Source organism: Camellia sinensis, chromosome 7 (genome assembly GCF_055761805.1).
Source record: "Camellia sinensis isolate YWXY chromosome 7, ASM5576180v1, whole genome shotgun sequence".
Taxonomy (NCBI): Eukaryota; Viridiplantae; Streptophyta; class Magnoliopsida; order Ericales; family Theaceae; genus Camellia; species Camellia sinensis.
In genome coordinates, this window is record NC_138967.1 from 175271961 (window position 1) to 175292663 (window position 20703).

General features: G+C 40.2%; 2 protein-coding genes across 2 annotated transcripts; both read right to left on the reverse strand.

Moving 5' to 3' along the window:
* Nucleotides 1-9343: 9343 nt before the first annotated feature.
* Nucleotides 9344-11406, reverse strand: LOC145796300 (uncharacterized). The gene is made up of 4 exons (XM_082881385.1): nucleotides 11387-11406; nucleotides 10758-11080; nucleotides 10469-10674; nucleotides 9344-9535 (listed from the first exon to the last, which is right to left on the reverse strand). Exons 1-4 carry the CDS (start codon nucleotides 11404-11406, stop codon nucleotides 9344-9346), a joined length of 741 nt encoding a protein of 246 aa, XP_082737511.1.
* Nucleotides 11407-13630: 2224 nt separating this feature from the next.
* LOC145796301 (protein FAR1-RELATED SEQUENCE 5-like) lies at nucleotides 13631-19441 on the reverse strand. Its single transcript, XM_082881386.1, has 3 exons — nucleotides 19070-19441; nucleotides 17799-18781; nucleotides 13631-13788 (listed from the first exon to the last, which is right to left on the reverse strand). The coding sequence occupies exons 1-3, from the start codon at nucleotides 19072-19074 to the stop codon at nucleotides 13631-13633; spliced, it is 1146 nt and encodes a 381-aa protein (XP_082737512.1). The 5' UTR covers nucleotides 19075-19441.
* Nucleotides 19442-20703: the final 1262 nt, after the last annotated feature.

Sequence of the window (20703 nt, forward strand, 5' to 3'; positions counted from 1 at the left end):
TTGACTTTTATGAAAAAATGTGTATTACAAAATTGTATAAATTAATGTGTAAGGAAAAATTAGAATTCGGAGTTGTGTGGGCGTAATTTTTGACTTTTTGTGAATAGTAATAACTTTTTGACTTTTTGGTTTTTTTTCCCAACTTGCCAAACTTAGCCTTAATATGTAGTGTCACGTACGTTTCCGTTTCCCTCCCAAATTTGGAACAAAAACCAAAGTCGCCAGACAGCGCTTTTGAAATCCAACAGATGCAGTACTTTTCATGATGACCCACATGCCGTAGCCTTTCTAATCTCACCAACTCATTTCCATTTCCCACATACAAATTTCGGCAACTTTGTTGTCCCTCATTCTCTCTCCATTTCGGTTTTGCAGTCCACCTCCAGTAACACATTCTCTCTCTGTCTCTCCATTTCGACTGTGCCAGGTCGCCAACGGTAACAGTCACCATTTTCTCAAGCATGTGTGAGTCTGTCTATCTTTTATTTCGGAGCACATTATTATTATGACCTACTGTGTTCCACTCGCACGACATTACCATTTCTCAACTATTAAACTGCTCCTCCTTAGGTCATTGAAACCATACGTACGATTAGGTATACAAACTACACGGGTGACAAACTGATATTGCTATTGAGGAATTCCAAAGTGACAAACGGTCTTCGTTGAGCAGTGTAGTCGGGTTTTTATTTCTCTGCATGAAAGTAAGTTGCGTATGGGTGCTGTTGGGTTGAATGCCCGATGTGGCCTTGTTTCAAGTGTGCGCATTGGTTGTTGATTCGGGCTTGAAGTCGTAAATACTATAAAACGAGTATAACATATGGCCAATTAATTTTCGTAAAACAGTGGCATGCCATATCTGCATAAATTAACGACAACATATCGTACTTGAAAATAAACGAAAAGTACCACTCGTACAATGCACGTACGACTCAATGGTCCGTTGATTGTAAGTTGTTAACAGTCAATTTCGTTTTGTTACAATTTAGGAGTAACGTTCTTTCTGCATCCTTATGAATATTGCATGAAATTCTTTGCAGGAATTATCGTAATTGGATATGGGCGACATGTCAGACAATGCGAAGCAACTGTGAGTTTATGTCGTTCAGTATTTGATACAGTTAGGTTTGCAAGGTTATGTTTCCTGTACCTACTAAATACCACGATCTGTTCGTGTATGGCATATTGTGCCGTTATGTACTGCCATCAGGAGGTTGTGCGATTTGAGTTTGACACATTTGCGATAGCCTCAAATTGCACCATGAATTTCGTGTAATAGATTAAAACTGTGTCGATTTCTTACCAGAATATGTGCACATACGGCACATGTCGCGTATTCTGTGGAGAGAATTTGTGAAATCCATAATTCACTGAGTTATACTAAACCACTTCAGTTCATAATTTTCGGTGACAACGGAAAACGACGTTACCAATTTCACGAAAATGGCACAACTTTTGAAATGGGAAGGCAAGATTGACTAACTTTAAAGTTAACCGACGAAGATGATAGAATGCACAAAACGTACATACCACCGATGTAATTTGGCCTTGAACAAAATTTCATTTACGCTGATATTTGTTACAGGCAAAGGAAAACATTGAAAGCAAGTGGCAAAGGTTCACGAATGGAAAGGGTTGACATTACCGAGCCCCCTCGTCGAAAGCGGCCACTTGGGCCATTTATTTTTTACAGGTTCGATCCGTGTCCTTCAAAGCGGCTCACAGTACGAATCCCTCTCGTCAGAAACGTGTGACAGTATTTTTGCACAATTCTGCATTACATATTTTGAACTCATAGCTTGCGCCTGTGCAGATTTCAATTTGTACTCACAAGAAATTAAGATTTTAGAGACCAAAAGTAAGGGCCAAAATAATTTGGACCATTTATAATTGTTGTTGCAGAAATGATGTGGTTATTGTATTTTTAGCAACCAAAATTGGACATTACGGATGCATTATTATGTAGTTGGGACCAAATTTGTTTGTGTCACAAATTGTGTACATATATGTATATATATCCATCCATATCTAACATATACTTGCGCCGAAATTGACAATGGTTGCTGCCAGGAACAATTCAAGGAAAGACGAGAAGCAGACAACCCCGGACCGAATATGGTTAGTGTGCAGACATGTAGTAAGTAGAGTACCGTGATGGAAACACGTGACTGCTGTGATAGCAAAGTATGGACTTCTATTCCATGCGCACACCAGTCATGTGCTTCTATTGTGTCGCATTCAGCGATTTCCAGCAGTCATAGACGCCATATTGCATGTTCTTATAAACTCCGATTATTTGTAAAATTCCATGTCCGTTTTTATTTCAACTGTGTGCGAAATAGTAATTTGTATGTGCAAACATATGTAAATACTAGAAAATGTGCACACATTGCGAGTGATACAACTTTTGGTGACAATTATTTTGGACTTACAGCTCCTATTTGTCCTGTATGTGCGTCACGTTGGTGTAACACTTACAGAGCCGAAAGGATATTGGGGAAAGGTGGAAGGAACTCCCCTATGATGAGAAGAAGAGGTTTCAGGACATGGCTAAGGCAAGTGCCAAGGAACTGGGCGAAGAAGTTGCAAAGAAATCTGCAAAGGTACTTACGTGCTTAGTGTTTTCGTAACTGCATTTGAGGAGGACCTGCTATCGACACAATGTTGGTTAATTTTTTGTATTAATGTTCACGTTAATAACATTGCAGAGTAAAATGCAAGTCCGCATATCATTGAAGGCAATTGTTGATATCGTGAACCGGTGTAACGAAGCACAAAAGCAGGCAGTCATTGATATTGGGTTTGGTGGCCTCCTCGGGTTAAAGTGTACCCGTATAGATCACAACATGTGCCAATGGTTGGTACAGAACTTCGATCCCGACACGTGTTCGTTGACTGTTCATGGCCGTCACCTGAGGCTCACCTGTAAGGAAGTGCATGTCTTATTAGGTATACGGTCAGAAGGCAATGACGTGCAGTTCACTGGTTCAATAAACGCATATCCCAATATCTACGAAGAGGTTGGAGCTGTTAAGGGAATCATTCCTTTGAACCAGTTGAGAGTTTATCTGACTGAGAGTGATGGTGCGGATGACGAGTTTCGGCGAAAGTTTGCGCTGTACGTGTTGGGGGCCATGTTGTGTCCTACCACAATGACCGCGTTGAGCCTGTCGTTCGTTCATGCCGTGAAGGACGTGACCGGTATGGGGGCATGCAATTGGGCAAAGGTGACACTGCAATTCCTTGTCAAAGGTGTTCGGAAGTATAAGATGAAAGTTCAGCGCGAGGCAACTGGATGTGTTTTCCTTCTAATGGTAACGTAATCGACCGTTGTTTGTTTGTACCATGCCGATTACATATTTCATCCATTGCTGTGCATATGGTTCAATAAAATGGCAGTCGTTGCGAAATACAAACTTACCTGTTATTGAACAGCATGACAAATATACCTGTACGGGCCACATTTTTTGTAACCACGAAAATCTTATCTTTTTAACCGGAAAGCTGCATAGGGATTCTGCCATCGAGACACATGAACACATACATATGATTGTGTTGTAAGTTGTATGCATTGTTAGCGAATACGGATTATTTTGCTCAGAAGTGTATAGTAAATATCTTTTCCCCCTTATAATGCAGCTATTTTACTTGGATCGTTTTGCCCCTCCCTGTAAGAGTACGTCGGCTACTACACGCTCCATCCCTCGGCTAAATGATTGGGGTGATGCCGAAATACGGGAGACGAGGCGACGTATGGGAAGGAAGCAAATGTTGCAGCAACATGAGGTAATCAACCCATTCGTTCTGCACATTTGACAGCATTGCCCCACCTGTGTTATGGATAACGGTGACAGACAGAATTTGTGTTCCTATGACTAGGTGACAAGCAGTGACCCATTCCTTAGCGTACGTCATATTTTCAGCTTGTCCCTCCCTATTTACTCTGAAATACTCGAACTTTTGGGGGGAAAACATGAAGTTTCCATGTGGACGATGTTGTAGCCTTACAAATTCAATTTTATGTACTACTTCCGTTACGAAATGAATTTTGGTTAAGCCCTGAAGTCAGATTTTTGGAAAAGCTTGAAGATTTTGGTTTTTTAACCTTGTAAAAAGGTCAAAACATTGTCGTTCAGCTATTGTTAGTTAGTTTGTAATTGAAAGTTTCTCTTTGTTTATGTAATTGGGAAAAGGTAAAGTGGTAAACATGGGATCGACTGTGCAGTTTTTATCCACACCAGATGAGCATCATTTACAACAAATTTTTTTTTTCATTTCAGACAAATGGAGTAATTAATTTTTATTAGATATATTTAATATGTAAACTGTGTACACATATGTAGTGTGCAACTTAAGAAAGCAGACCGAAACTTTACGATTCACAGTTGAGATCAATTAACGATTCAGTGCATTACCATTTTCATTTATGATTTGAATCCCGATTTGACAACTATGTTAGGTGGAGTTTCATCCAACAAAAGCGGAAAGCAACGACATTGATGACGCAATTGACACACACCATGTCAATAACAAACAGAAACCACGGATTGATGATGTTTGTTTAAGCAAGGTTGAGACCGACATTGGTGAACTGAAGGAAACCATGAAGCAAGTGCTTCACAGTAATGCAGAAATAAGGGACATGTTGCTCAATTTCTGAGGAAAGGAAGCTATTGACAATGCAAAGGTAAGGAAAAGCAATCAGTACACATGCTTCACACAGTTCACAGAGGTTACTTGAAGATGAAATATCGTAGCAGGTTAATGTATGTGTTTGTGTGATTAGGTGGAGTCGACTGAAAGAAATTGTAACATTAACATATCCTCCAGCATTGGTGAACTGAAAGGAATGCTGAACGAACTGGTTGTAGCTATATTGTCTGGGAAACAACCGTTTACTGAACAGACACATATTGCTGAAATGAAGCAAATGATGCAGCAAGTGCTGGCAGGTTTATCGGAAACAGTACAATTGCCTCACTCAGAGGAAAAGGGTGTTGACCCTACCATGGAAGTCGAGTTGCATGATGGCGGCGTGGTCTTCCCAAATTATTATGGTAGCTCAAATGAGGATAATGTTCAAGATTTACAGGGGGTGGATTGGGAGGACAATTATGTGAATGGAATGTTGTCCAATGAGATAATTGATATGCACGTTGGACAGTTGCGTACCGTCTAAGAAGTTGGGGACATGCACAACAACCGTGGCCTTGCGTTGGAGGAAACATACGCAAGCAAAGAAAGCAAATCTCTTTCGCTTCAGTTTCTAGCCATGAAGAACGTTGCAAAACAGAGTTTATCTTCCTTTGATGATTTGCAAACCTTGCCACCAATGCGAGGAGAAGCAGACAATGTGCATCCTTCTGCTGGTAAGGTTGCCCAAACATTGGGAGCGGGACAAATTGTAATAGGCACACGAAAGAGAAGAGGAAGAGGAAGAGGAAGAGGAAGAGGTGTTGAAGCGATAGACGTAGGGGATATGCATTCGTGCAACGATAGCAAAATAAGTACTCGGTTTACTGCCAAAAAATTCCCAAGTCGCCACATCACTTCACCTTTCGTATGTTTCATTACCAATTGATGCCGACAGCATTACTGATCATAATAGAACCATTATTTGTGTTGTATTTTAATATTTGTCATTCTAGTGCAAGTTTGCAGTAACAAATGTTGTACAATTGTCTTACAGATTTCGGACAAAGTCCTGTCCAAACTGCACAGGTTGGACAAGCGGTTCCGTTCAGAGGTTAGACATCGCTTCACCAATTTTAGATGCATAAGGATGTGTTATGTACTTTGCAAATTAAATTTCTGAACAGTGGTGAGTTAGTTAATTGTTTATATTAATAGGAGGAGTTGATGTTACTTGATTGTTTATATTGATAGAAGGACTTGATAACACTGGAGAGCATAGAGGTTTTATCAGCGGCCGAACACGAAGTTGTTGACTCTGTACTTGACGACAGAAACAATGAAAGGTACAGATGAGTTTAGTACTCGCAATTAACCTGTTCCGTAGTATTTGTGAAATAAGTTTGAATTCCATAATTTTCATGTGTCGTGCTATGTTTATTTGATTCTTGTAGGTATCAGTTCTTTAATTTTTCATTCTCTATGATTTTGATGGGTTTATGATGGGTTTATCCATGTCGTATGTAGGATTTTCTTTGAATTTAATGTAGTGGGCTACGGAAAGATCAGTGGCTAAATTTCCTGTCTGAAGTTTTCTTCTTTTGGTCTTATCCTGCACACATGTACCTATTGGGAAAATTGCAAACCACTGATATTTTCACAAAAATATTTACAAATTCATGGAAACCTTTATAATTTTAATTATGAAACTTAATAAAGTTTACCAATGATTTGCAAATTTTTTTGAAAACTTATAATGAAGTGCAATTTTCCCTAGCTATTTTCTTCTACTCTGCTTACATTTTCCATTTTGATCATTTTGGGATATTGTTGGCTCCAGTTTGTAAAAAACGTGTTTCTTTTTTTTTAACTTGCTGACCTGTAAATGAGCATTTCAATTTTCACATATTATTTTAGCAAATACTATTGGACATGTCATAAGTTGTAATATCTAAAACTTTGTCTTTTCATTTTGTTTTTTAAAAACTTAAAACTAATCGTCATTGGATTGGAGCCTAGTAGAATCAGGAATATCTGCCATAGTTGTACAACAGAAAAAACTAATCTTATGTTGTAGAGTTAAGCCAGATACGTTTAAGTTTTACTAGGCTATAGGTTGTTTCTTACTAGTTGACGTATACGTTTTATGTAGGGACATTGTCGTGTCTATGAATCTGCATGAAATGCCTTGCGAATGTGTTACGCGACGTGACATGCGCACGCTGAAACCAGGGGCATGGCTATCCGACACTGTAAGTCGTGGCATCTGACAATGTTATTTCCACTATATTTGCATAATGTACATATCCATGTAGGGACATTGTTATTTCGTATTACATTTAAACAAATGGCAAACCTTATTTCGTAAGTTGCCTGGTCTGTTACAATGTTCCAGCCAATCAACTTGGTCGCGGTTCAATTAACTAACGGACAACGGCAAGTACACAAAGACGGGAGGCATACTGCGTGGTTCTTTCCAGTATATGTGTCGGTAAGTAAGTGTTTTAGGTCGGTTGTGTATTGCAGAAGACATATTTTCAGAAAACTTTGGCTGACTGAACTTTACACACTAAACATGCAGACTTTGATACTAAATCAAAAAACTCAACCTCTGAATCATGAAAATATCGTCAAATCATATTTTGGACATGACAGATATACTGGGGTGCTTGATGCATGCCAGAAGGTAATATGAATGTCCATCCCATTGAAGCGAGTAGATTTAATATAAACGTCGGTAATATGAATGTCGATCCCATTTACATGAATGTCAATGTAAATATGAAAGTGCGTACATGTTCGCATGCCCTCTAAACAATGTCTTCACTTGTGTTTATGTGTAGATTTACATGCCTTTCAATTATAGAGGAGTACATTGGGTGTGCCTAAAAATAGATATGGTAGACCATGTGGCGTACCTATTTGACTCATTGGCATCTACCACACTGGACACCAACAAGCTGAACGCGGCAAAAATGTTGGTATGTCGTGCTGAATTTCACAAATCTACTTCTACACTGTCACATCCTTCACATAAACTAACCGTCTCATTTTGCAACAGGTTCAAACAATGCATGCCTTACTGCAACTACAGTTTGGAAATGAATATGCTGTAGACGTGCGTACCTTTGAGGTCCGCATGTTAGAACAAAGGCTATTACAACAGCTGGACGAGTAATCCACAAACCCTGCGTCACATTGACTTCACTCCTGAATCACTCATTTGACGAACCTATTTATATTTTACGAGAAACTGAATGTTACATTTCATTTGTAGCACTTTCGACTGTGGGATGTTTGTGATCAAGTACATGCAGCGGCCTGATATACCCAGTGGTCCACACAAGGTACATTGTACCGCTTAATTTCTAATTACGAAATAAATCCGTTTATTTTCTACCGCTGTAACTGTACCTGATTTGTGTTATTCACTTTCTGTACATAGTTTCATCCTTCTGTGCGCCGAAAGTTGGTGCTTGACTTCGTTATGGATGTGAACAATACAAAGATGGTCGAGTATCGTTCGTGCATGTGATTGATTGCAATTACAACAAATAGGGCAGCGATTTTATCATGGCTTGCCAGTACGAGTGTAATTTCGATGCCCAACCACAACTGGATTACTACATCAGCTTGTCGTGACACCTTTTTAGGTCGCAGCTGTGATAATACTAATTTCCCACGCGTATTGATTGTACACATAATTCCAATGTTTGGGACTGAAACAAACGAGGGAAAGTAGTAATGTTTGTTTGCTTTTATCGTGGCCTGTACGTAATGTGATACACATAATTCCAATGTTATGGGTACAGAACAAACAATGCAATGTCACATTTGCCCAAATGACTATAGTAATGTTTGTCCAGTGCAATGTGATATTTGTCCAACAAACAATGCAAGTTGAAAGTAGTAATGTTTGTTCGCTTTTACCACATGAATTATGTTTGTTCGATTTTTTTGAATGCCATGATTTTGTCCAAAACAAAGCAAAAAAAAAAAAGCCCACAGAACAAACAAATAGCGGTGACTATAATGCACTTTGAAGGGGAATTGATTACTTCATAACAATGCACAAACGGTGAAAAATTGCACAAAAAATAAAAACAACCATACAACAGACCATTAAAAACACAGAGTATTGATATTCAATTTGTTTTTTTGTTCAGCAAAACAAAAACCTGTATTGATGAAAAAGCACATACAAGGTGTCAATGATACATCAACAAAGAGGGGGTTGGAGCTTGTGAGAGACCAACGAAGAGAAATAAAAACAGAAGGAAAACAATAAGAATGTAACTCCAAGCCCATCCTCACAAAACCACATAACAGGGCAACCAAATGAAACTCCAAGGCAGCATGAACAAACTTCAGACCATACAGCCACCATTGAGACTTGAGCCTGAACCTTCAACCTCTATTGAGACTTGAGCCTGATCCTTCAACCTCCAAAAAAAAAAATAACTACAGCAGCAGACCAACAATTACAACAAGGCCAGCAGCAGACCTCCAATAATTTTCCCCAATCCAGTAGCAGACTTCCAATACAGCACACCAAAACATCATTCAAACAATTGCAAAAAGGCCAATATGCAGCAGCAGACTTAAGCCTATTCATTGATCCCATATAGCAGCAGTAGAGTACATATATAGCAGAGCAGAGTTGAAACACAGCAGAGCAGCAACCAGAAATGAGCATGCTTGACCCCATAAACTAAGCCAGAGCAACAAGCCAAAAATAAGGCAAAGCGTAGCAACATTGAAGCACAGCAGAGCAAAAGTAGCCACCAAGAAGATATGGTAATACCACAGACTGACCAAAATCCTGCATACCACAGATTGACCAAACTCCTGCACCCTTGCAGCAAAAAACACCAAACACCACCCCCTCAATCAGACTTTGATACTATCCAGAATACAATATATGTCGTCCAATGAATACTGTAGGCCTCTATAACTTTGCTTACAGCAAAGTGCAACCCTCACTTTCACCATCTCAGCAAATTCAGGCCCATCAACAATCTTATCATTAAAAAGGCAATCATTCCTACCTTTCCAAATCATTCCTAGGTGTGCAATACAAAAGAATACATATATAAACTAGCCTAGGATTTGGGGAACAGAACGGCTAGAACACCCCACTCTGATTAAGCATCTGCCAACATGGCTTGGGCTTGGTCCAACTTAGCTTTAATTATCTAAATGGATGTAGAACGATGTCTAATTTGGGAGAGCATCATCCTTGCTTCTTGATTAAGTTGGTCATGTTGTTACTGCAGATGAGCCTTTCTTTGCCGGACAGAGGCAAGTTCTGCCATGAGTTTGGCTTCCTCAAGTTCAAGTGCTGAGTGTTGCTGAAGAATGGCTGCAGAGGTTTGCTGGCTGAGTTTGAGTGAAGTAGATATGGTGTGGGCTTCGTTTAGGAAATCCTTATTGATTTGAATATCCTTCGAGCAAGTCTGAACCATCTCTGAAAGGGTTGGCCATTCCGTGATGATCTTGGCCAATTGCTTTAGTTGAATGGGGTTGAAAGGATTAGGGGAGAGGTTTACAACAGCAGAAAGACAGGCCAAGGTTTCATCAGGTTTGTGGAGAATGATTTCTTCAACTGGGGTGTTAATGAGGTTGATGAAGGTGGTTAAGGTTTGTTGAGTTTCAGCATCAAACAGATGTAGCCTTTGAGGCAATGGGGATATTTCGTCTAGATCTTGTTGAAGAATAGAAAGTCGGCCCAAATATCCTGGCATGGACTGACGGCCTGTGAACATTAATAGTTTGGTGAGAATATATGCTTGCAAGTAATAAAGAGTAAATAGGATGAGGTTAGAAATGGTAGTACCTGTCTTGATAACGTGCGCACAGACAGTTGGCCTTGTTCAACTGTGGTTGTGGCATCAGGACGAGTTGTTTCTGGTACTGATGAAATGGCAGCATCAGCGCCTTGAGGCTCTTTCTCTGGTTCTGCTAACAGGGGAAAGTCATGAGGACCTTCAAGTTCTGTCTCGCCCATTGGTCGTGGAGATGAGTCCTGTATTATGTCCATCCCTGTAAATTGGAGAACAATACCAGTTACTTAAAGAGAAGTTTTTTTTTCCCAAACGAACAGTAACATTTGTATTTCTATTTACCTTGGTTGTGGTGAACTTCTGGTTGAGGGGATTTTGTGTTGTCATCTGTTGGAGAGGATTGGCTGTTGATTGAAATGTCAAATTCAATCCTCTGTGATTCTTTGTTTGAAGTTTGGGAATTGGAGGGGTTGGATGGTGATGGTTGAGGGCTAGAGACAGAAGGGACAATGTGTTGAGGAGAAGTGGAAGGATGTTGTGATGCAGACTGTGTAGATTGCTGTGGCGAAGACTGTGAAGCAGGTTGTAAGGAAGTTTGTTGCGATGCTTCAGGTTGTGGTGGAGTTAGTTGTACAGTGGGTTCTGTGGGTACATTGCTGATTGGACTGGGAATTTGATGAATGTGTTGAGGAGAAGTGGAAACATCGTCATCATCAACAGCAGCAAGGAGTAATCTCCTTCTTTTTCTCTGCACAAAAGTAAGTGATCAGTCGGGCGTGAATGGAAATTGAGATGCTGTAAATATGTAAAGTGAAGGCTTACTTGGTAGAGCTGCCCTGAAGGATTTGATGTTGTTTGGCCAACCATTTGGCTGAGAGGGATATCCCACTCACTTGGGTCTGTGCTTAGAGCAGAAGTAGTGGAAGGCTCTTCTCTCTTCTTCGCCGTGACTTCTGTCTCAGCAGGGGTACGGGTGGTAGTTCCTCTCCATGCTTGTGTCTGCGCGGCTGCGAAAGAGTCTGCCATTAATTTCGGAACTGAGGGGGTGTTTTTCTGAGTAGTTGCATCCATTGGATCCTTGCCTTTACGTTGGTCCCTAACCAATGGTTCAGCAGCAGGCCCAATTTTGGCTGTCAAAGGTTAAACAAGTTAGTGTTGTAGAGAAAAAAACAAAACAAATTGCATGACACAATCAGGGATATGAAGTATATGAAGGAAGGATACCTGTAGCCTTAAGCTTGGAAGGCGAGGATATGCGGCCCTGAATATGAATACAAGTATCGTTAAGGCAGCTTTCAAGTGGCTTGCAGAAAATAATGGCAGACATAAGTCCCCACCAATGGTCAAAAGCAGCCGAGCAGTCCGAAGCAGGTTTGAAGAAGAATGGGCCAAAATCTTGGAAAAGTTTGGTGTTCTCTGTCAGAATGGATTCAGCTTGTGTAGGATCTTTGAAGTGGATTCTGGACCCAATCTCCTCATGGATGGTTGGGTGGAAATAAGGATAAGGGATAGCCTGGGAAAGACCAAATTGCCTGGACCATTGATTGGGACAGTATGTCTCAAAACTGTAGCTGGATAGCTTGGCGGAGAATATGGAACAGCCAACCAAGACATGTCTAGAGGTGAGAATGTGTCTCCAACTCTCATTTTGTTCTTGGACTTGCTCATTGTGTAAATCAGAAGGGTCTGTGAAGAGGAAGCGAAGTCTACTGGAGGAGAATTCAAAGTTTTGAAATGGCATGTACAGGTTGGAAGGTCTCTGCGAAGGAAGGTTGTAAAACATGGTAAGATGATTTCTGAAAGTGAGGATGGGTTGGCTGTTATAAGTGAGCAGTTGCTCAGCATAGGAGTAGCAAACAGGTTTCAAGGTGTTAGGTGGTGGGGGTCGTGCCTCAGGGAAATAGGCATACAACCAGGCCTGGAAGAGCCAGAAGGGGCCACCACAGTTGCCAGAAATCTTCTTGTCGACAAAGGAAAATAGGGCCTTGTAAAGGATGGCAAGAAGATAAGGGGCTAAAGCCATAAGTTGGCCATCTTGCATACACAAGGCAAGGGGGAGGTATTCTTTCGTGATCTTGTACCCAGGGACACAAAAAAGAAACTCACAAAGCCAAAGTAAGTAAAAAGCAGTTCTTTCTTTGTCATCGACAGGGGAACCAGGCTTGCCTTGGTACTTTTTGGCAAAATCTGTATAGCACATGTCAGTGTTTAAATTAAATGTCACTTTTGGAGGCTCAAGGAGAGCATGAATTGGATTGCCCAAGATTGGGAGACCAGTCAAGTGAGCTACATCTAAGATGGTAGGGGAATTCATACGAAAATTGAGGAGTAGGGAGTTACTAGACTGCGACCAAAAGCATGCAGCAGCAGCAATCAGCCCTTTGTCCACGTCATAAATTTTAGTTGACAGTCTAATTGCTTCACCAATGCCCTGGTGCTTCCATACTTCAGCGTCGTGATCTTCAATTCTCCTGGCCCAGCTTCGCCAATCAGAGTCTGGTGACCTCCACCCTCTGAGTGGGTTTTTGCTGACATTCTAGTTGGTCCACTTAAGTCCAGCTTGGTTGAAAAGAAGGTTCTCACCATTACCAAGGGGATAGTATGGAGCTAGCTCGTCTGGGAAGTAAGACGCGAAGGTAGGGCCTAGAGTAGCCTTAGCGACAGAGCTTGTGCTGGGCAATAGGGTTGCAGCAAATTTTAGAGGAGCGATACGTGCTCTGATAGGGTCTGGGAAGCGGAGTAGGTCTTCATTGTTCTCCTCAGATGGAGATGGTTGAGATTTTTTCGGCGCCATGGCTTAGGGTTTTGTGGTGCTCTGGTTTTGAACGGCAATGGTTAAGAAGAAGGAGTACAGTCTGGGGAGTTTGAATCAGAGGGAAATGAAGTGGTTTGAAGTTGAAAGGGTGGGTCTTTTATAGCTTATGATGGGGCTAGTATATTTAAAAGCTCTTATATTGCGCTGTAGTTTATGTTTGTTTTGGGCCCGTATTAAGAAATTTGCTATTGGGCCCAAACAATGGCCCCCTCGTTGAAGTTAAATATCATATGACTTGGACCCCCACAAGGGGGGACCCCCATGACCCCCTCTCTCTCTGATTGGCCACTTTTTTTTTATTTTTTTTCAATTTCTTATTTTTTTTCCTTCTCCAATCAGCAGCCCTCACGTGTGTGTGTGGGGGGGGTGAGGATGGTGCAGGTGGTGATTGGAGGGGGTCTCAATCACTTCCGCAATATTTAACTTGAACATGGGGGCCATTGTTTGCACCAAATTTTGCCATTCTCTGTCGACAGATGGTCCACTTAATCGAGGGCATGTGGCCAAGTCTGAAGGAATGTCCACGACCTGAAAGTGGGCTCTCTGCATGTGGGTCACCTAGAAGTGATAGGGGAAGTTTTTACCACCAGTCATGGAGTTAGTGGGCACACTTTCAGGAGGAAGCATGAGACAAAGCAGGAGCCTTGCTCTGTCGACAGAAGTTTAAAACAGTTGGTGGCCATGAAATAAACACAAGAAAAGGGAGCTCAACAGATAGAAGTGGAGGTTTAGTATTGATATTCGTATACTGTTTTTGTGGCCCATCATTGCATGATCCCACACATCTACACCATAACTGCCACTGTAACTGCCCCCTGTCTTCGAATCTTCAAGTCCCCTGAAAACCAATATTGACTCTTCCCCGTCGACCTTCCTTTTCACCATTGTGGGGCATGTCCCTCATCATTATGAGTTAGTGGGCATACTTTCAGGAGGAAGCATGAGACAAAGTAGGAGCCTTGCTCTGTCGACAGAAGTTTCAAACAGTTGGTGGCCATGAAATAAACACAAGAAAAGGGAGATCGACAGATAGAAATGGAGGTTTAGTATACTTGGAATGCCTAGAATGGAGATCGTTGGTTTCGATATCCGTATACTGTTTTTGTGGCCCATCATTGCATGATCCCACACGTCTACACCATAACTGCGACTGTAACTGCCCCCTGACTTCGAATCTTCAAGTCCACTCTGCCAAATATTGACTCTTCCCTGTCGACCTTCCTTTTCACCATTGTGGGGCATGTCCCTCATCATTATGAGACAAAAATCGACAGAATATTGTCCACTAAACACAACCACAATCCTTGCAAACTGGGCCAATGAACCGCAACACTTGGCCACTCACTGTTACTGCCCCTGACTATGAATCATCAAACTCTGCCAAATATTGAATTTTCCCTGTAATTTAATCAAAATATATTCAATGTCAGTAAACTTGAAAATATGTTTGAAATAACCTTTTTCTGTATTGTAATGACTTAAACACAATTGTTGTCCTATATTTTACGTAACGAAAATACACAACTTATTTATATCAAAAACAAAATATACATCTCGGGTTTATAATCAAAAAAATGGGAACTACTTTTTTTTTTAAAAAAGTTCACTCATATTTTCAGCTACATTCTGATTGGATATTAGATTAAAAATTCTTCTTTGCACCTATTTTTCCCACATCCTCCCAACAGCTGCTCCATTCAACTAACATTGAATCTTGCATGCCACCTGACTTACACGCTGGAGCAGTTACTGGCAGTGCTCATGGATTTAGTGGCCACCCTCCAAGAGGAAACATGAACGAATTGGGAGTCTGTATCTGTCGAGGAAATGCTAAAAGGACCTGGGCACAGGTGGCAACTTCAATTATATGCACTTCGACAGGTACAAGTGAAGCTTTTATGTGGTTTCAATACACGGAAATGACCGTGCAGTTACAGAAGTTGCACAGAAGCAGTTGCAGAATTGGCAGATCATGGGGTTGTGGGAATTTTATAGCTATAAAGGGCAGAATGTTTGCAGAGAGAGAGGACATGAACAACAACACAACTTACTTTCTACATTGTAACTTCTGTGTAGTTTTTTCCCTTCTACTTTCTACTTTGATACAAACAACACAACAACACAACAACTTACTTTCTACTTTCTACTTTGTTACTTTCTACTTTGTTACCATCAGTTCATCGAAAGAAGTCTTCATCCATTTCAGGCATTTGAACCAATACCAATTGCTTGATTTTCTTCTTGAACTTGTCAACTTTAAATTACTGCTTCGTTGCTGTCGATATAGGCCCACCATAATTTTACTAACAATAAACCCATACTTCCATAGTAAACATTAAATAATTTCACAACTCCTGTTCGTAACTCGTAATTCATATACCAATCGGCATGGAGATAAAGTAACGAGTTCGTTGGGTTACTTTCTCCAAGTAACACCCAAAATTAACTGCCACTTGGATTATATACAAAATGCATGTGCTGGTATGTAATTTTGCAAACCCACTTGGATAAAATTCTTATTTTACTCGAAATATAATACTAATTTACCGACACAAGTCATAACAAATCAATACGAAGTGAAACACATCGTTAGTTGATAAACCACACCGCAAAAAACCCTTCAGTTAGATCCAACCAAATATGGAACAGAAACAAGCAACCCGCAATAGGAATCTTGGAATACAGACATAAGCCAATTTCTCACCCAAAACAATACACAGACAACCTATATATATCTCACCTCACCTTCAATTAGTTTTGAAAATGACAAGTCACTGCAAACACAAATGACAACATCACTCTAAACAATATGGGAAATTTACAACTCGTGGCCTTGTACATAAGTAACGTTGTGCCATTTCCTGGCATTGTACATAACCAATTATTTACACGTTATGTACAGCAATCCGTGCAAAATGAAAACTACATACATTATTTCCATGTGTTTTCAATAGCTAGTACTGTCTACCTAATAAATTAAGGGAATAAGTAAATCATACAAATTATACAATTACCTGATTCACCTCATCAATTGTGTTCGAATCATTTTTCCACACTGCTGCTTCAACACTACCGTATTGGTCCACAGGCTACTTGGAATCAGGAGAAACATCGAAAAATAGTCGCCGTTGCTTAATGTGCGGTGTACTTGGATCCACCAACCCAGTTTTGCAGCGAACAGGCAATGACTCCGCATTGTACTCACGGTCAGTTATGTGGGGTGTATCTGCATCTGAGTTAGTACCCATTGTTCGGCTAAACTCGAACCTTAGGACACGTTTGCTTTGTGTGCCCAATGCATTTGCAATTCCCACATTTTCTTGGTCTTCGACAGTTGGACGAGGCCCGTCCTAGGTTCCCTTTTGTCTTCACAACATCAGGATCTTCTACTCCAAATTGTCGACGGAATGAATGTTTTCCTTTGTCTCCATTCCCACCGTTCAAATTCCTCTCATATAACTCCTTCATCCGGCTCGTCATCGGAAGACATGCATCCCTAGCCTCTTTGAAACCTTCCGTTGATTGCGAGGCATAAAAACACATTTTGTTGTAGGAAGAACACAATATCCCATACCGGGCCGTCTTTGTTGTAGTGCTATCAATTGAGGGTTGAGGCCATTACTGGCCATCCTTGCTTGCAGCCCTTGTCCATCTATGCAGCACACAAGTTGGGGGAATTTGCGTTAAATTTTCAGCTTTCATAACACATATCATGTGGCAGCAAGGTAGCCCCAACAACTCAAACTTCATGCAAGAACATCTCATTGCAGCATCCACTGGACTGTGTGTTACTATCCATGATCTGTCCTTCACTTTGTACTTATGAATATAGTAGCATTTCTGACCATCCGGCAAAGGGAACACGTCCTTGACATTCAACTTCCCCTCTTCTAAGATTTCATCACGGAACATTCTAAATATATTTCGGGTGAATAGCTCAGCTCCATGTCTCTCTATATCTCGCAATGGGGTAATCAATACCGGAAAAGTGTTATTTGTTTCAGCATCATCTCCAGCCTCGTTATACCTTATCCTTGCAAGAGCCCGATCATAGTGCCTAACAAATTGATATAGCTTCAATTTGTGTTGGAGGAAGGGATTGAAATAAGCATTCATACACTCTGAGCGCTGAGTGCTCTTCATCCCAGCAAAGAAATGTCTACGCATATATGCCTCAGCCCACATATGACGCTTTTCATATGTCTCCAACACCCAACTGTTGGTTTGAAGTCCAAATTTTTCGACCATTATTGTCCAGCCATGCTCAAGCTTTGTCTCATCCGTTTCCATGTCCATGCATTGCTTGAAAGCATGTGCAAAGCCACTTATGTGAACATTTGAAACAGCATTTTTCCCAAGATGCCAATTACATAATCGATGTCTTGCGTCTGGAAATACTCTTCTGATTGCCTCTCGCATCGCCTTATCCCCATCTGTCAGTACAGACACAGGTGCTTTATTGCCCATCGCCTCCATAAATGTTTCCAAAACCCATGTGTATGTCTCAATTGTCTCATTAGCTAGCAAAAAACATGCAAATATCGTGGTCCTAAAGTGGCTAGTCACACCAGCCAATATGACAAAAGGTTTCTTGTATGCATTGGTTCTGTAAGTTGAGTCAAATATCAACACATCACCAAACTTTTCGTAGCCAGCCCGCGATTTCGAATCTGCCCAGAACAGATTTTGTAACTTGTTATCGTTACACACATCATACTTGTAAAAAAAACGTACATCAACATCAAGTTTTGCGCATAGGTAAACCAGCGCACCCTGCGCATCACCATCTTCAACTTCTGCTCTACGTTCGGCTTGAATATGGTTGTGCAGATCCGTACGGATGAAACCAACATTCTCATAAGACCCGGACTGATTTACCATATAGTCCATGATTTGGCTAGTCTTCACACCGACATTGCGCATAGCCATTGCTTGAGCTTTGTCAGCGCTGTTTAAACTGCGATATGACCTCAGATACATCACACAGTGTTGTTCCGCCAATTCATGGTTGTGGTCTGCGACGAAGTGAGTCACAACATACTTTCCCCCTTCACCAGCATCCGCATCGTACCGTATGCGAAATTGAGCTTTGCAACCTACTCTTGTTAGTGCCTTGGGAGCTCTACTCTTCTCAGCAACACGGTCCAAGTATTTTGGTAATCTCTGACCTTCCCTTGAACACAACCACAGCCTACTAACGACCTTTCCCTCTTTATTTGTGTTAAATTTGGATTTTCGTATACTAAATCCCTTGGCTTTAGCATACGCATTGTAGAAATCTTCTCCATCTTCGACCGAATCAAATTTCTGTTCCAGAATAGCACGTTCAACATCACCAACCATGTCATTGCGATGAGCATCGTCAACCATTTCTTTTTTCACATCGGCTCCGCCATCTTCAACGTTCATGTTGGTTGCTTCTTCATTGCTCGGACCAGCTTCACAACCATGATCAGGTTCTGCCCGACTTTCATTCATCAAACGAATGTCATCTGCTTCATTTGGAATGTCATAATCATCACCTTCCCTTTTAACTTCCGCTGGGGCCATACTGCACATGACATTACTACAAACAATTACTTGATGACCGAAAATTGTTAACACAAACACAAACATGACATTTTCACATGGTTTACCTGTTTGTACAAACACAAACACTTGCTTGAGAAAGAGAAAGAGAAAGAGAAAGAGAAAGGTTAGCTGCCAATGGAGGGGTTTCCGTTGGAGCGAAGCGTAGAGCGGTTGAAGTTAGGATGGGGGTTTAGTTGAGGGAAAATAGCTGAAGTGAACGGGCCAGAGAGACAGAGAGGGAGACAGAGAGAGAAAGACAGCTCCATACCTCATATCTAGTTCGAGAGAAGGGCTTCACTTCAGCAATGGAACCAACACAGCCTTGTAGTTACGTTGTTGTTGGAAATCGCCCGTTATACTGTTCCCTACAGAGCTTCGTCAATGGAACGAACCCAACAGGGGCTTCTCCCTGTTAATGGAAATCAACAGTTACACTGACTCAACCTTACACAGAGAGGAGAACAGAGAGAGATAGAGACGAAATACAGAGAGTGAGTGGGATGCAATCATGCAAATACAAGCATTAACCGGTTGCCCCGGTTTCAACTTTTTCACGATTAAACAATTCAATGGTCTTGATCAATTATTGTAATCTAACGGCTAACAATTGGGTTGCATATGGTGTGCAACCTTAAGGGGATTGCACACTTAAGCAGGACCCATAAAAAAATTCTGATGTTCGTTTCAAAAAATTAAATAAGTAAATAAATAATTCCACTTTGGTCCATAAATTCAAACTCATTCTAATCTCAAAACTATCGCCCTTCCCAAACCCATTCAATCTCAAAAATCAACTTTATATCTAATAAAAATATATATTTTTCTTTAAAAACAAAATATAAAAATAAAGATAAAGTGTAATTTACTATATTTCTATCATAAACGTATGAAAAATGATTCATTCTCACAAAAAATTTGCACAAAAACACCCTACAATAAGAATTTATTGTGGGAGAAATTTGTGGGCATGTAGCACTGTTGATAAAGGTATATCTTTCATTACAATTTGAATCAAAGTAGAAAGAGTGAGTGAATTTTTATTTTATTTTTTAAATCAAAGTAAAAATTGTTCTCTAAAGAATGAAATTTTTTTTAATATATATTCCATTTTCGTTTATCGTCTATACAAACATAGGATTAGAGAATTGAAAGCACGTATGTTGACTTCATGACCAACAATAGATTATTTTAATAACTTTACTTTTCAATTTTAAATTATTGTTGAACGGCACCTTTTGTAAAGGTTTTCGATCCTGCTATCAGAATTATCCTCATTCTTGAAAGAAAAGTAAAAACACACTATGTCACCATCTTTAAATAGTTTCTTATGAGGTTTTTAAATTACCAGAAGAAATGTAAGAAAAGTAAAAACACACTACTAGAAGAAATTGACATAAACTAGTTAAAGATAAAAATATTTAGCCAACAAGTTTTTTTTTTAAGTAACAAATAAAAAAATGTAAAAACCACATAAATAGATAACAAAAAATTGGACATAATTTTTTCATATGAATAAGTCTCATCATTTTGTAAGTCTATATTAGTCTATATTAGGAATGACTATTTTTTCCTATCCCATTTTGGTACCGCATCCTTTATCTTGCACTACTTAAGTTTTTTCCAGCACGATGAGGTGGGGTGAGCATGAGTTTTGTTTCTCTCACTAAATTCTAATCCATCCCGTCCTAGTATGTTGGTTTTTTTTATTAAAACAGTTAAAAAGTCAAAACACTCAATCACATTACTCTCTTTACTTTTTATATATTTTTTCATAAAAAATTAAAGGGAAAATTAGTTTAGGGTCCCTCTCCCACTTTTCGTAATGGAAGAGATCCACAAAATTATTTTTTGATGTCTAAGATCCCTAAACATATATCAGAGAAATTTGACTCTTTGTCCATA